We start from the raw sequence: 17,429 nt of genomic DNA, 5'->3' as shown, positions 1-17,429 counted from the left end.
GTACTCTGTATATGAGGTGTATATGATATATAGCAATCATCATTGCTTGTTTATTGTTTGCATGTCTGTCTCTATCATACTAGACCTGAGAACTCCATATAGGCAGACACTGAACATCTTTCTCTAGGTCCCAAGTCCCTGACACAGTTTCTGGTACATAACAGACTCTCCGAAAAGAAATGGCAAGTGAAAAAAAATGAGTTGACCTCAATTTCCATTCTGGAAGCTAAGGGTACCTCCATAACAGCTATGCTATACTATAAAAAAGCACTGCAGTTAAAAGTCAAAAGACCAGATTCCACTGAGGCTAGGTGATCTTGCATGTCATCACAAAAAACTCATGATTCTAGGAAACAGACACCTGTGCCAGAACTGGATGAGTAGAAGATGCAGAATTAGAAAAGCTAGATTTGAACTTTAACGTGATGGATATATAACCTTAGGGGTGGGCAATTCATCTCTGACCCACCTACTTATCACAGGTACTGTTCTTTTTTTTTTTTTTTTTTTAAAGATTTTATTTATTTATTCATGAGAGACGGGGGGGGGGGGGGGGGGGGGGGGGGGCAGAGACACAAGCAGAGGGAGAAGCAGGCTCCATGCAGGGAGCCTGATGTGGGACTTGATCCCGAGTCTCCAGGATCACAGCTGGGGCTGAAGGTGGCGCTAAACCGCTGAGCCACCCAGGCTGCCCCACAGGTACTGTTCTAAGAGTCAAATGAGCTCACTGAAGGGAAAGGTATTTTAAAGAGTTATTTTTTAAATTAAAATGTAGAATACTATTATAATTCATATTTATGCACAGAGCCTTCTAGGCATTAAAGTTCTAGTTATAAAATTAGTTATTTCTTAAATTAAACATTTACAAAATTACTTTGAAAATGTTAGATTTAAAAGAACATAAAATACAATGACAAAATGCTAAAGGATAATAAGTCACCAGTAAGATGCCAGGTAGTACAGTACTGAGAATAAACTGTAACTTAAGACTGATTACTTAGGTTTCATAAGACTATCAAACTGCAACAAAAATCCTAAATATCAGAGAGAGAAAAATTATACCTGTATTCTGCCAAGGTCAAAAGGAGGTTTAGAAATGAAAGGAAGGGAAAATTTAAAGTTAAATCCTCATTTTCTTACCCAGTCTTTAAAGACTGTGTTAGGTAAAAGGAATTAATCTTTAGGTACCAAAATAACCCCACTGATACCTGATAAAACCTGTCAAGAAACTATTTTAATTAGAAGAAATTGCAGGAAGCAGGCAGTTTGGACTACTACAGTGTTACACTAGAGACAGAACAGCCCACCAGAGCATACACACTGTGAGGGCAAGCACTTGTTTACCACCTCTACTCAAATGCTTGGCCTGATATCTGACACAGTAGATAATTATCAGTAAGTTCTATGGGCCACTGTCTCTCTCTTTTGAAGGGGGTTATGGAGGTAGACGAGGAGAGCTCATATCAGAACTCTTTGGAGGAAGGGAAGTATGCATATTTTAATAACCCCACTCAACCTTCAGAAGGCTTGATATTCCTTCCTAGGAGAGCATAAAGTACCCATTACTCCTGCCTGCCTGCTTTCCCCTGCCATCTTTAAGGATCCTTGGCATACAGTTGATACTCCTTAGTATAGAATACAAAGCCCTCCTTAATCTGTACCCCTCATCTACCTTCTCTAGCCTCAGGTGTGGTCTTGTAGATAAAAACAAAAATCCAACCCCAAACCATTCAAATACACTTTAAAGCTTGATTTAAACATATGGAGAAACATATTTCTTAACATAAATCAGAGAATCTTAACAAGAACAAGAATGCTTTTGTACTGGGAAGAAAACTAGCTGCTTGAGCTTTATTACAGTGGTATGTGTATTATCTTTTAAATAAACTAAAATAGGGATGCCTGGGTGGCTCAGCGGCTGAGCATCTGCCTTTGGCCCAGCGTGGGATCCCAGGATCCGGGATTGAATCCCACATCAGGCTCCTTGCGGGGAAGCCTGCTTCTCCCTCTGCCTGTGTTTCTGCCTCTCTTCTCTGTGTCTCTCATGAATAAATAAATAAAATATCTAAAAATAAATAAATAAACTAAAATATCAAAAAGTACAAGTTGGTAGAACAAGGTAAGGTAAACAAGTTTTTTTAAATTTCTGAGCAGCTAATATAATTTTAAAATAAAAAGGAATGTATCTGTCTGATACAAGCCAGATTTTATCTCCTATACATACAAATAAACAGGAATACATACAGAGATAGACATCTTAAAAAGCCATCACTTTCTCCATCTTCAAGATAGTTCCTATGGGTTTGTGAACTTCTCATTTGCAGATCTGCTGAAATAATAAGGTACAATTTATGATATCCTATATCCCAAAAGCTAGTCTCAAATGACTACTCCTAGATATATACACTGTACAGATACCCAGCTGCTTTTGTAAGTATAACCTGTTACATTGATAATAAATGCAAGTTCCTCTGGCATGTTAAAACTGAATGGTTATTCTACCACATTATGGATTTCCTATTTTATTTGCAAATTCTTATGAATGAGGACATTTTAAAAGGTAAGCTCAGCTTTAGGTTGATGTTTTATGTTCCTACAAGTTAAAATTTATTCCTAGCATGGAAATAAAAATAGAAAAAGAACTCACACTTTTCGGGTAGTTTCACTATTTGGTTAGTATATTAGGAAATACCAGAATACTTCATTAGTTCATAGTCAAAATATCCTTCAAAGCAAGCCACATGTTTTTTAGAATAATAATTCTCAAAGTGTGATCCCCAAACGAGCAGCATCAACAAAATCTGGGAACTTGTTAGAAATGCAAATTCTCAGGTCCTATCCCAGATCTAGTAAATCGGAAACTTTGGAAGTAGGGCTCAGAAATCTGTTTTTTAACAAGCTCTCCAGATCCTAAACTACTGTTTAAAAATTATTTGTTCACTTTCTATTAGCGTAAGAACAATCATACAACCAAATCCAAACCACAACCAGATTTGCTAATGTTGTTATCCCAAGCTACTTGAAATAAAACTTACAGGACATTTTGCTTAGCGACGATTCTTTCAAATTTGTAGGCTCCTGCTCCAACTGTGGTGCATACTGGATTTCTGGCTTAGACTAAAATGATAATGAAAGCAATTAAGCCATTTGTACTTCTTATGCTTTTCTCAGTAACAAGTTCTATAACACATCATCTGTATAAACATTCAAATTGAGAAAAAGTAACAGAAGTATGGTATAAAAAATAAAACACATTAGCCACAATATATTTTAATTGCACTTCCTAAACATCAGAGCCGGTGCCTTGCAAAGAAACAGACAGATTTCTGGCATCGTCAAGTATTTAGTCAGTTTAACTTTCTGACAACATTAAAAAAAAATTAAAAAGCAGGGACAAATTACAACATACTGCATTAAATATCATATCCTGCAAAAATGAGTGCTAATTCTAGTAGATCAAGAATAACTTAGCAGACTGCCAAAATTTTGAGCTAAACACCTATTATCTCTATTTTTCTCATCTGAAACATTCCATTCTTCCCTAAGTATGCGTAATTCATACATTACAGCTAAATACTCTATACTTTTCATCCTCCATACAGCACAGATCCTCTGGAGTGGGAGTTTCTCCAGTCTAGTTATGCTCAAGTTGATACAAAGAGAGAAACAAAGTGAATCTCGTATCTAATCAGGAATGAATGAGGGCTTTGCTCTGAGATTTAACTTAAACTTTAAGCTAATTAGCTTTAGGACATAGAAATTTACTCATGAATTTAAAGAGAAAAAACTCCTTATGTTTTACTTATTACCAAATTATGTATAAAGGACCCAAGACTCAGGATAGTGCTAAAAATCACATTCTAGCCTTACAGTGAGCCATTCTACTACTAGTAATAATTAAAAGGTTTAATTATTACCTAAGAGAAAGTCTCACAACATAGCTTGTGATACATTTGAGGAATTTAACTACCAAATTAAAAGGAAAATAGCATATCCATATGTGATATATACACATGCCATGATTTATATTCAAAGTATATTCATTACTCTTATCTCTCATATCTAGAGGTTTTAGTTTATCAATTTAACCACTATAAAATTTAGAAGATTGAGAGTTCTTGATAAGGACCAATGGGCTTGAGAGAAGCTTCCAACAGGCAGAGAGAAGTAACACTGTGTTTTGATGCCCAATGTTTTAATGTAGGCCAAATCAGTAATTATTATTTGGTAATATATATGGCTCAATGCCAAGACATTCATTTAAGACATACACATTTATTGTTGTTGGTATTTAGATGAATCTATGAAGCACAGTTGTTACCTGGAATATAACTATTTTTCCATCATCAGCTTGAAGATAAAAAGTCCATGAAGAGGTTATGAAGCTCTGGGCAGAGTCCATCATGTCACTCCAGAATGACCTTACCAGAGTTAGAGGGAAGAGTAGGTGCATTTTTGGCATCAGGGACATGAGCTTAAAAACAAAACAAAACAAAACACTGAATCATTATTTTAAAAATATATAATTTTTATATATGTATATTCAAGAGAGCAAACATGGGGAAGCCTGGGTGGCTCAATGGTTGAGCATCTTCCTTTGGCTCAGGTCGTGATCCTGGAGTCTCGGGATCCAGTCCCACATTGGGCTCCCTGCATGGAGCCTGCTTCTCCCTCTGCCTATGTCTCTGCCTCTCACTCTCTCTCTCTCTCACTCTCTCTCTGTGTATCTCTCATGAATGAACAAATAGAATCTTTAAAAAAAAAAAAAAAAAAAGAGAGAGCAAACTTAATCAAGTTTCTCCAAATCGTTACTGGGACAGGGACTAAAAAGTTAAGTGATTCTACCACAACAACTAGCATTAAACAGTTTCCTACGCAAATGAACTGTAATGAGGCTTAAGATCCCAGGCTATCGGATGCCTGGGTGGCTCAGTGGTTGACCGTCTGCCTTCCACTCAGGATGTGATCCCAGAGTCCCAGGATCGAGTTCTGCATCGGGCTCCCTGTAGGGAGCCTGCTTCTTCCTCTGCCGGTGTCTGTCTCTCTCTCTGTGTCTCTCCTGAATAAATAAAAATAAAATCTTAAAAAAAAAAATCCCAGGCTACTTCATTTTGCCAGCAAACACACATATAAACTACCTGTCACCTCTATCAGAATAACAGGCTTTTAGGGCAGCCCAGGTGGCTCAGCGGTTTAGCGCCGCCTTCAGCCCAGGGCATGATCCTGGAGACCCGGGATCAAGTCCCACATCAGGTTCCCTGCATGGAGCCTGGCTTCTCTCTCTGCCTGTGTCTCTCTCTCTGTGTCTCTCATGAATAAATAAATAAAATCTTAAAAAAAAAAAAAAAAAAGAATAACAGGCTTTTAAATCAGGTCCAAAATTGTGAAGAATCTTAAGATATGATTAAAATAAGGATTAGCAAGGCCTTAAGAGGTAGAAGGGGCAGAGACTAATTATACCATCCTATCTTAATGTTTTCATGTAAAACAAATCATGTTATAATAAACATTGATGGAAAAGGGGAAGGGAAAAAAATCAACCAAAAGAATATATGCATAAAATAGAGACATCTGATAGCAGGGCAGTGTGATGAGAGTATTTATGGGCTGAGTATATACAGTAAGCTACTGATTTTAACATTAATGGGTATCATGTCCCCCCAGTTCTGACTTCTTTACTTATTTAGCAGCAGTGGGCCCCTCCAGAGCATAAGTATGGGATACCTTTTGCTGTACTTTAGGGAGAGCCTTGATTCTGCTATATTTCAAAAGAGAGGCATTATGGAATAAGAGATCAATTTGTTGAATCAAAAGATCTATATTCATGATCCAATTTTCCCACTAATAGCTCTGAAATTTTTCACTGATTAATTCACCAAACAAGTATTCACTGAGATTAAAAATTTTAGGAGATCAGGGATCATGTATATTTTATTCAACAACGTATACCTATGTTTAATCTGTGTAATCTATATAAGACAGAGGTTAAAAATTGATTAACACATGTGTATGGAAAAAGGCACCTAACCCAAACCTGGGTGAGAAGGTGTTAAGAAGGCTTCATGAAGGAAATGACACCTGCCCTGAATCAAGGGGATTCAATAAAAGGATGGGGAGTAGAAGGAACAGAACCATGAAAGAACTCATCATACTTTAAAAATTAAGAACTGTTCAGTATGTATACAACTAAGAGAAAAAAAAAACAAAAATGGCTCTTAAAAATCAGAAAACACATTTAACATTACCTGTAATATGAAAAACACAAATTTAAAATATATTAAAAGTGGCACACTGTCAGGAGTTGAGGAAGGAGAGAAGTGGGTATGGGATTCTTTTTGGGGTGGTAAAAATGCTTGGAATTAGTGATGATGGTTGCAAAACTTTGTGAACATACTGACAACTACTGAATTGAATACTTCACAAGGGTGAATTTTATACTATGTGAATTTTATCTCAATTATTAAAATTTGGTACAAATTCCACAGAGAGCAATTTTGCTCTACTTCTCAAAATTAAACACACAAATATTTCTTGCTCAGCAATTCTACTGTGATTTTATTCTATAGATATAAATGTGAGAGGTGTGCAACATTGCGTATAAATGAAAAAGATTAGAAACAACCTATATGTCCAAATAAGAGATTGCTTAAACAAATGATACATCCATACAATGGACTGTACAGTGAAAAAAAGAAATGAATAGATATTCTTTACGTATACTTGCATTTTAAAAAAGAAGGAATATATGTATCCTTGTATCTGCATAAAATACATCTGTCTTAGTAACCCTGGCTACATGACAAGGAAAATTGAATGGCTAGGATATACAGGGGTAGGAGATTTTTTACTACATACTCTTTTTACCTTCTGAATTCTATACCATGTGGCTATACTTCCTATGCAAAAACTAATAAAATTAACAAACTTTATCTAGTATATTTGGAGTATAGAGTATGAGGGGTGGGGAAAAAAAGATAACCTAAGAGAAATAATCAGGAGCCGGACCATGAAAAGTGGTTTGGACTTAACCCTGTAAGTGGGTCCTGAAGTATGTAAGACAGGAGAATGACACAGTGAGATTTCTATTTAGGATATAAATATCTGAACATATACTAAAGGATGGACTAGAAAGGGTCAAGTGGGAAAACAGATTGCAAGTTTAGCAATACAGACGAGAAATGATGATGACCTAAGCTAAGGCGATGGCAGTTGGGGTAGGAAAAAAATGACTCACAACTATGAACTTCTTTCTCTGAGCCTCAGTTTTTTCATATGCAAAATGAGGATAATATCATTATTGGACCAAGAGAAAAAACTAAAGAGATTACGGATGTAAATGTAACTTTTAACAGTGAAGCATTATACAAAAGTAATTATGCAAGTGACACTCCTATTTGCAAACATATAATTTGTTTGCTGAAAACTAATTATAAAATATAACACTAAAATAGTATCTAAGTGGGCGATAAACATTTCAATACAAATCAGTGCAATTTAAGCAGGCAATTCTGAAAGGCAGTATTGTTTCATACTTGTTCTTGTCTCAGTTCAGCGAATGGCAGCTGATTCTGGCAACCAAGATGGCAAGCATATTGCTCATCAGATTGGGAATATGCTTCTGTACATGCTGTAAGAGAAAAACAGTCAAATTACAAGGAAAAGAGACAGAAAGAGAGAAAAGGAGAGAAGGGAAGGAAAGAAAAGGGGGAAGAATAGAAAAGAAGGGATTTGGCATTTTATAAAAAAAATTCTTAAAAAGCGTTTTATCAATATGAATTTTCAAATTCAGTAACAGTAGCAAAGATATTATTTTAATAAACTCTGTATCTTCTACCTCCCACATGTCAGATGGTTCAGGTATAAACCTATTGATTATACACTCAGGCTCAGGCTATCTGATGACATTCATAAACGGATCTTCACCACTATGGTATGCAAAGTGGGAAAAACACTGGTCTGGCATCCTGAAGTTTTGGCTCCATACACATCTGGCTGTGTATATGACCTAGGCTGTGTTATTTAACCTCTTCAACTATTGATTTCTATATGTTTAAAATGGAAATACCAAATTACCATCACCTATGTCATAGAGTTGAACAAAACAATATATTTTAGTGATTTACACAAATACACAATATTAACATTAAGAACTAGATCACTTTGCTGAGAAACAAGGATATTCTCATAGCAAAGAAAAAAAAAACAAAGCAATTAATCTAACACCCTAAATTCTGAGAAACTGAACTTAGAATATGCTCTACAGCAGGATTCTAAAGTTGAAGTGGGTACACACCCTCTTCATTTGGTTTACTAGAGCTGGTTCTCTCTTGTGATATATAACACTTTACCACTGTAACAATTTTTCTTTCCAACCCAGTCATATATTTGTAATATATTTCTCAAAGGTGCTAGACAATAAGTTGAACAGTATTATGCATATATAAAGGTGGCCAGTTGGAGACTGAGCCACAAAAAAACAAGGTCATGATATCAAGGAGACTTAGACAGAAGTCATGACAGAGTGACAGGGAGAAAGGTACCTCCTGCTACATTGAATAAACAGCATCATGTAATGAATGGAGGAAATTCCATTACGGTTTCTTTAAAAAGTTAAATGTCAATTTTGTCTTGATTACAGGTTTCTTTTATTAAACGCATCTCTTTTAGCAAAAGGTAAGAACAGTGGTTTAAGAGATGACAAAGACTCTGGTTACTTCTTTTATCAGCATGACCCACAAAGAATACACTATTAAATAGTGAGTCAAAGGCTTGATTCAGTAAAAAAAAAAAAAAAAAAACAAAAAAAAACACACAACTTGGAGCTAAATCAACTGGCCTGATTGAAAGGCTTAGGAAAATTATACTATCCATTGAAAAAGTAGTGATGAATTATGAGAAGGGTAATTAAACCAAATGCTTCGTTACACAAAGGTGTCCTAGCCATAGTACAAAATAAACGTTGTCTCAACAAATAGAAGTAGCCTCCACTTTTCAGAAGTTCATATCTATGTTTACAAACCAAAAGAAATCTGAAGAGGATTCATGCTTTCATGAAAAAAAAAAAAAGTGAAAACAGTGTTCAGCATTTGTTTTGTGGCTAGCCATTACAGAGGCAGCACACACTCCTGAGCAGCAACAGTGGCACTGCCAAGCTCCTTCCCTGGGAAATACGCTCGGCATCAGGCCACCATAGCTTTGAACTGTGTAAGCATCTGTATTTTATCTTGATTTATTTTATGCATCTTAGCAAGATGTGTCCTAAGGTATTAGAAAAGACTAAGAGAGGTTATTTTTTGGATCTAAGAGCAGTCAAAAAATTTTCCATATAAATTAATGGTAATTGCTTCTTTGCTTTATGCCATTTTGGCTTAGGAGAGGTTTCAAAGGAATGCTCTACTTTCATATAGCAGGGAACCCTAAAGATGAAATTTAAAGCCCATGAAATTTGTAGCAGCAGCTGATTAAACTCAAACTTCATAATTCTTAAAATATGCTAGAAATTAGTTTAAACAACATGCCTATCATTTTCTGAGGAACATATATAAAGAGTATTAACACAACCCAAAAAACCCACAATGTTATATACTTTTAGCATAGCATCTTACCAGATTCACATTCCATTTTGGTCCGATTTAAATCAATTCCATCATCCACAAATTGACAAATTGAAAACAGTCTGCAACCTCTCTGACATGCATACAACTCCTCTTCCTAGGGAGTTCAAGAAGAAGGAGGATTACCAAAAAAATATTATTTTTCCCTTGGGGGGAAGGAAGTTAAAAAGAAAACAAAGTTAGTAGGTTTACTATTAAAATGTCCAATAAAAGATTATAACCGAAAGAAATATGGTAGGAACCAGGTAATACCCAAGACCTTTGCCATAAAAAGAGGATTTAATTTCTTATTTTAAAAGTGATACTCAAGAAAGAAACCTAGTGGGGGGAAAATATATATATATATATATATATATATCTCCTTTTCCCATATTCCAAGGTTACGTTTTGACGGAAAATTTTAAAAATAACAGTGACATAATCAGAATTTTAACAGAGGTAGAAATGAGTAAGCAAGTACCTTCTGATGAATGACATACTTCTGCCACATAAATATTTATAATTATCAGGCTTCTCAGGAAAAAGGGTCATGACTAGCTTCACATGGCAAATAGTGTAATAAAGGCCCGCAAGAAGTGAAGCATACATCTATGAAAAGTGTTTTTAAACTTTGCTTACTTTGACTGAAAACACAAACAAGAGCAACAGTGTGGTGTACAGGAAAAGCCTCTGGAATTACCAGACCTGGATTAAAATCTTTCAGGTGAATGACACTGCATAAGTTACTTTACCTATCTAAATCTCAGTTTTCTCATCAGAAAAGAAGATAATGGCTATACATAATCTCCAAACCCCTCAATAATGCTGGAATATAGCGATTCCTGGTATAGTCCCTGGGACACAGATGGTGCTCAATAAAAGGTAGTAGTGTTAATCACGATAACAGATTTTTAAAACAGAGGACAACAGTGATAGGCAACATTATCTATCTATGGGAGCTTAGGATAGGATTGATTCTTCATTACTGGAAAATGTGAACTGCTTAATAAGACTAATGACAATGTCTTCACTAAGCTTTTGTTAGATGAAATACACACAGTGTTTAACACAACTAGTACATGTAAGGGAGTCCCCTCAACTTACTGTGTGATCCACTGTGTACAAATTGGCAGGCACCTAATAAGGAAGCAAATAGCATGTGCATAGACCAGTTAGCAACCAATGGAAGAGAAAGGTATACATTTCTTTACAGCAGAAGGATTAGTAAGATTTATGCAGAACCAACAACCCATTAAGAAGAGATGGCTGCAGTCTGACGTTAAACAAGTGTTGCAATTTTGAAGCTAGCATGTTTTTTGAACCTCAGTTCTGGTTGCATTTATTGTTAAGGTGAAACTGAAAGAATTTTAACAATTAAGATAAATTTCATACCTAAGTAGCTTTTGAAGCTTTGTAAAACAGTGGAAGAAATTCTCTTATGTATTTGGAGCACCACATCTCCTTATACTGCACAGAGGAAGCTTGAGCTCATTAGTATGAGCTATAATGCATGCCATTGCATTTTCAGGTAGGTTTTCTTTCCTTAAACCAAGCCAGTAAGCCCCCGAGTCCTATTTTCAAAAGAGAGTATGGCATGCTGCAAAGAGCCTAGATCCAGGAATCAGCCCTGCTTTGAAGCTCAGCCTCACCACTTATTCTGTACAACCTCTGGCAAGTGACAATTTCTTTCAGCCTGTTTCCTTGGTTGTAAGATAGGGACAATACTCTTATGACAAGGATTTCACATTTTATATACACAGTATCATGAATATTATGCTATACTATCTAACAAATAGGCATAATAATAATGTATTTAATGAGCACCCACATGTGCCAGACACTATGCTAACACTTAAGGTATACAATGTCCAGCACAGAGTAGGGACTCAATTCGTAGCTATTAAGAATCATGTACTAGGGGATCCCTGGGTGGCGCAGCGGTTTGGCGCCTGCCTTTGGCCCAGGGCGCGATCCTGGAGACCCGGGATCGAATCCCACGTCGGGCTCCCGGTGCATGGAGCCTGCTTCTCCCTCTGCCTGTGTCTCTGCCTCTCTCTCTCTCTCTGTGTGACTATCAAAAATAAAAAAAAATAAAATAAAAAAAAAAAGAATCATGTACTAGATAATATCATTCTAAGTAAACATTTCATGGTTTATGTATCTCAAATGATTGACAAGCTTATCTTAAATGTACCTTAGATTTAGAGCACAAGGAAATGTTGCTCCCCACAAAAATGAATGAAACTAAATAATCAGAAGGTACCTCAATGATAATTATCTATAGAATATATGCATTTTCTTGCTCAGAGCTAAGTCAAGCTAACTATTCTCAATATTTAGCACCACTGATACTGTATGTACCAAACTGGTTTTATGTGCTAAGAGTGCCACATACATTATCTTTAGTTCCCACACCAGGTCTGTAAGGTATGAAGTTTTTGTTGTTGTTGTTTTACAGGTGACAAAATGAAGTCATGAGAAGTTAAGTGATCAGCAAAGATATACAGATAGTAAAAGTGGAGCTGGGAATTGGACCCAGGCTTATGGTTCCAGAGCCCACACATTTAAAAAAAATGACCAGGTGGGCACTAGTTAGCTTTGTTGTTAACATAAGTCTCTTGTATTTGGACCCAGACAAATGATGTAATTGTATTTTTGAGGAAAGTTAAATGGTAACTATATTGGAATTTTATTTTTTTTATTTTTTATTTTTATTTATTTTTTATTTATTATTTATTTATGTAGTCATACAGAGAGAGAGAGAGAGAGAGAGGCAGAGACATAGGCAGAGGGAGAAGCAAGCTCCATGCACCGGGAGCCTGATGTGGGATTCGATCCCGGGTCTCCAGGATCGCGCCCTGGGCCAAAGGCAGGCGCCAAACCGCTGCGCCACCCAGGGATCCCTATATTGGAATTTTAAAATAACTACTTACAAACAGCTATCCTACTTTCTTGCAACAAATAATTAATTCTGAAATAGAGTTGTTAAAATGAGATTTCTATCTTCCAGCTGCAAATACCAGACTGACAGGGGTAGGTGAGTTTCTAATTTCATCTGATTTCTTAAAACGCACACTGCTTTTTCCTGAACTGCAAAGCACAATAATTCAGAGGGCCCATAGAAATCAGTGAAATAAGTAAATTAATTTTTAATACAACTTTATTAATAGAGGGCAGCAAAGTATAATCAGTTTTAGGGCTGAATTCCTACTACCTCACTACTTCGTAGCTATGTGACTTTAGGTAAGTCACTTAACCTTTCAGAGCCTCAATTGTAAAATCCTACTTTGCATGGTTGTGACAATTAGGGATAATGGGTATAGATCTCCCATCATACTGTCTAACAGAGTAGACAGTTAATAAATTTTAAGTCCATCTAACATACGGGGAGCCAAATGACTGTTCCTGAGAACAGCTTTTTTTTTTTTTTTTTTTTTTTAAATTTTATTTATTTATGATAGTTACACAGAGAGAGAGAGAGAGAGAGGCAGAGACACAGGCAGAGGGAGAAGCAGGCTCCATGCACCGGGAGCCCGACGTGGGATTCGATCCCAGGTCTCCAGGATCGCGCCCTGGGCCAAAGACAGGTGCTAAACCGCTGCGCCACCCAGGGATCCCCTGAGAACAGCTTTGACGAATAAGCAAAAATGATTTATAGATACCACCTCAATTGTTAAAAACTGTCAAAATAGTGGATAAAAGCACCTGAAGTTTCCAGAAATGTTTATATCCTTTAGTTATTCTCCCAGCTTTCTGGGTCATACTACAGGTTTGCTAGGAAAATCTCAAGAAAGGAAAAAAACACAACCAAACACTAGAAGGATACAAAATAAGTTTCCATTCAATGCCAGGCCAAATAAATCTTAGTGAGTTTACTCATACAGTCTTCTTAATGATGAGAGGTTTATAAATAGAGAGGAAAGTAATGTATTCAGGGACAGTACACATTGATTTAAGCTTGAAAGTCACAATCTCTCATTTCTCTCTCCTGATTGCTATATTAGTGTCTGACTGAAAATTTTAGGATAATCAATCTCCTACACTTTTTCTTGAAAATTGATAAAACTTGGGTGCCTGGGTGGCTCGGTCTGTTAAGTGTCTGTCTTTGGCTCACTGGGATCAAGTTCCACATTGGGCTCCTTGCTCAGCAGGAAGCCTGCTTCTCCCTGTCCCTGCTGCTTGTGCTGTCAAATAAATAAAATCTTTTTAAAAACTCAGAAAGATGATAAACCTCATGCAAGGTAAAATGCTGCCGTACACAGATACATGGGAAGTGAAAGAATTCAGAGATTTTCATTTCAAAGACCTCAAAGGACTTGTCCAAAAGGAACATCCCATAAAGTTCACTGGCCCTTTCCTTTGTAGTCTGAGAGAGCAAAGAGGGCTAGCCACATGCTTAAGCCAACAGCACCGAGGAGATGAAGGGAAAACAAGGAGAAAAAGACCAGTAACAACAGCAAAGCTCTTAAAAAAAAAAAAAAAAAAGAAAAGAAAGAAAGAAAAGCAGTAGGGGGAAGGGAGCACAAATCCAAATTATATATGGGAAAGGGTGGGGAGTCACCACACAATTTAGAATGTTGAGTAAACAGAGTTCCTAAGATTGGGGGAAAAAAAAAAAGACCTGAGAAGTGGAATGGGATGAAAGGACGGCATCACGGGGCGGGGGCGGACAAGGAGTTTCAAGAAAGCAGGGTCACTCCCCTCGGGAAGCTGGGACCCTGACGCCCCCCCGCCCCCCCCCCCCCCCCATCGGGCAGTCTCATTTTTATACCCGCTCTGCACTGAAGGGTCAAGTTCTTTGCAGAAACCTAACTGCTGCTTCTCTAAGCCACCCCAAGCCCTAAGGCAGCGTCCTGCACACAGTGACTCAACCCAGGCGGAAAGCCCTTCCCGAGCGTCTCACAACTCCCAGGGCTGATGGAATACATTTCTATCACGGTGGAATGGTCTTGCTTGCCGGACCCCCAGGACAGGCTAGGAGCTCCCGGCCCGGAGCGGCGCTCAGTCTACATGCGTTACGAACTAACCTACTGTGGGCTTGCATGTCTGCTCCTGCACCCCGCCCCCTCCCCCCTCGCCATCCCTTAACGCTCCGTGAAGGTGAAGACCCTGCATCCATCATCCATATCCTCCTCCTCCTGCCCCCGAGAGTGCTCGTCTCTCCGGCCGCCCAGCCAGCTGCCAGCGGCCAGGGGTCCGGTCTCGTTCATCTCTGCGTCCCCCAGCCTATTCCGCGGTAGATGCAGCACAAACTTCCGGTAATTACAGCAGGAAAGGGGTGCGGGGAGAACTAGGGAAGACAACAGGAGCCACACAGGTGGGAGACAGCGGCTGGAGGGTGTGCGTTCGACACCCAGGCTCCCAGGGCTGACACCGGTCGGGGAGGAGGGAGAGATGGGCGGCCAGGGGAGGGTGCAGCCCGGTCCGGACGGGCCCTACCTTGGGGTAGGTATGCAAGGGGAAGGTCAACTGACAGGCCCGGTGACAAGACGCCGTATCACCCAAGATCGAGTCAAATGCTTCAGCCGAAGCGGTCCCCGAGCCTCCAGCCAGGGCCATCGTCAACAGCAGCAGCGGCGGGAGTCCCCGTTGGGCCCTGACCCACAGGCTCCCCTTCGGCGCCGCCATTTTGTTTCCCTCTGTCACAGCAGCTCGGCTTGTTGCTGTTTTCTTTTCAGGGTTTCCTCCGCCTTCCGGGGCCAGCCCCTTCCCCGCCCCTCGGGCCGTCGCTTCCGCCTCCGCCGACTCCTCAGCTCCGCCCCGACCCGCCCGAAACTGCCGCCTTCCCGCCCCTCCTCCGGGTCTGCGAACCTCCAGGGGAGCAAGAAGAACTAGATCCAGTCATCGCGAGTGTTAGAGCGACCCGTCCTCCTCTGATGCCTTCCCCTCGCGGGGCATCCTGGGGCGTGTAGTTCTGCGCCGACGGACCTCACACGGTGGAGGCGAGAAAGTTGGTCTCGGAGAACTACAGTCGCCCCGGGGGCGCCTGACCCACTCCTTTGCAGTGCATTCTGGGGAATGTGGTTCGCTGAGGCTCTCGGGTGCCCTGAGGGGTGGCGGAGCCAGTTGGGAGAAACCCCCAGTCCGGCGAGGAAGCGTTTGGTTTAATTGTGACTTCCGCGGTGCAGGCTTGGGGCCTCGGACGGTGAGCTCTGGAAGGGGCCAGCTGCTGGCAGGGCTGCTTGTCCCGGTGGGTCTCATGTCAGACCGCTGTTAGGTTCCCCTTCCTGGGCTCCTCTGAGTGCTGAGGGTCGAGGAAGATGGTGTTTCCCTTTGCCCCGGGATCCAGAGCACGGCAGTCGTGGGTAGGGTCCTCTGGTCACCGAACAGTTTCTGGAGATGGGTGCTTGTTGTGAGGACCCTGCTGAGATCTGGAGGTGGTGGTTGTTTGCTGGTTGCTAGGGGAACCTTTGGGCTTGTGATGATGGTGGGGTAGTTGTTAATATTGAGCTCCAGGGGACCCAGTGAAACTCTTAACCCTGCCTCAGGCTCACCGAAGTTGGAAGAGGCTTGAGAAGCCACGGGCTGAACGGCCTGGCCCAATATTGGAATCCCCTGCACTACGTGCACTTCTGGAAGCTGAGCACCTCCTCCCTTGAGCGGTTAGACCAATCATTGTGGACAGTTTCAGTTGTTAGGAGGATAATTCTTTCCCGGGACCAAAATGCTCTTTCCTGTCAAAACTCCACTCAGCAGTCCTCGTGATTCGGGAATGCTTCCAGAGTACGGTAGAAGCCCATCGTGTCACTTCGGGGCGCACACATCACAGTGGTTTGTTTGGATGACGCTTTAGAATCTTCCCTCTTTCTCCAGCAGAACGCGCTGCGAGCCCGTGAAGGTAGTTGGTGAGTCCGCTAGCAATGGATAAATTCGTCGTCCGCACGCCTAGAATCCAGAGTAGTCCTCAGAAGAAGGATCCTGCTGGAAAGATTTACAAGCAGGCCACTATTGAATCTCTGAAGGTGAGAGGGGATCTGGGACTAGAGAAAATGTGGAAAGGACTGTGGTAGCAAGGCAGTGCAGAGGAGTTCTGCTAGGGAAGACCTATACATTCTTTCTGCTCTGTGCTTTCTTCCCAAAGTGTTCCTGACCATATCCCTGATTCAGTTCCTCCCTTACTGTATACAGACTTTTATTTATCAATCCCCACACGCATCTCTGTTACTCTTAATGATTATTTTGGCTGTATGCTGGCGGAGAGGACAAACCCCCTAAAATTATTAAATTGTTTTGCAAGATTTTTTTTTTGTCTATTAGGTATGTTAAAGTACCAAGTATGATTCTGTGTACTCTGTACAAACTCAGTAAAAAGCTGGGTAATGATAATCTACTCTCATGGCCTTCACAGCTATAAGCTAAGACTGGGAAATAGACTGTTTTCATAGACTCTTTGCAACCTCTGCATGTTTGATTTCTGTTAGCAAAGAAGAGGCAAGGATACAGGGCAGATGACAACGAATCAATGGACATGGGTACCCAATTAATGATAAACTAAGAATTATTTCGCTAAAGCAAACACTTCTAATTAGTTCCCTTTGCCTTCTTAACCTTTTACATTTCTGGACTTTTCAGTTTCCTTTATGGGCTCCTCCTCCATTAGATCCCTAATATTTGTGTTCCCCAGAGCTTTGTCACATTTTATGCTTTTGGCCAGGGTAGCCTTATCTATCTTAAGGCTTCCCATGTTGATGACAGCCAAACTTGTACTTCCAGCCTAGATCTCTGGCAGTGAGAGTGGGATTTGGGGCTAGAGAAGATTTACACAGGGCCATGATAGCAAGGTGGCATTCTGAGTATTTGACTTACATATTCAGTTGGACTGCTCTTCTAGATGTG

At 39.8% G+C, this 17,429-nt stretch overlaps 2 protein-coding genes across 13 annotated transcripts in view; one reads left to right on the top strand and one right to left on the bottom strand.

Annotated features, from left to right (window-relative positions):
- TMEM59 (transmembrane protein 59) overlaps positions 1-15,423 on the bottom strand; it is a 33,148-nt gene extending 17,725 nt beyond the window's left edge. For 3 of the 9 annotated variants that reach the window (XM_072730853.1, XM_026007025.2, XM_072730852.1), the window contains exons 1-6: positions 15,033-15,423; positions 9,606-9,711; positions 7,533-7,627; positions 4,322-4,474; positions 3,036-3,117; positions 2,245-2,326 (exon numbers count right to left, since the gene is read on the bottom strand). In XM_072730853.1, coding sequence (XP_072586954.1) covers positions 2,245-2,326; positions 3,036-3,117; positions 4,322-4,474; positions 7,533-7,627; positions 9,606-9,711; positions 15,033-15,221 — 707 coding nt within the window. In that variant the 5' untranslated portion in view covers positions 15,222-15,423. Of the gene's footprint in view, positions 1-2,244; positions 2,330-3,035; positions 3,118-4,321; positions 4,475-7,532; positions 7,628-9,605; positions 9,712-10,697; positions 10,731-15,032 lie in introns of all 9 variants that reach the window. The other 6 variants (XM_026007024.2, XM_072730851.1, XM_026007021.2 and 3 more) reach the window with 5 other exon arrangements.
- Positions 15,424-15,586: 163 nt separating this feature from the next.
- The window catches only part of TCEANC2 (transcription elongation factor A N-terminal and central domain containing 2), a 36,009-nt gene continuing 34,166 nt past the window's right edge, over positions 15,587-17,429 (top strand). Inside the window, exons 1-2 of one of the 4 annotated variants that reach the window (XM_026007026.2) lie at positions 15,587-15,738; positions 16,410-16,555. In XM_026007026.2, coding sequence (XP_025862811.1) covers positions 16,454-16,555 — 102 coding nt within the window. In that variant the 5' untranslated portion in view covers positions 15,587-15,738; positions 16,410-16,453. Of the gene's footprint in view, positions 15,784-16,406; positions 16,556-17,429 lie in introns of all 4 variants that reach the window. The other 3 variants (XM_026007027.2, XM_026007029.2, XM_026007028.2) reach the window with 3 other exon arrangements.

This window comes from Vulpes vulpes, chromosome 12 (genome assembly GCF_048418805.1).
Source record: "Vulpes vulpes isolate BD-2025 chromosome 12, VulVul3, whole genome shotgun sequence".
In the NCBI taxonomy this organism is placed as follows: domain Eukaryota; kingdom Metazoa; phylum Chordata; class Mammalia; order Carnivora; family Canidae; genus Vulpes; species Vulpes vulpes.
This window is presented reverse-complemented; position numbering and strand designations above follow the sequence as displayed.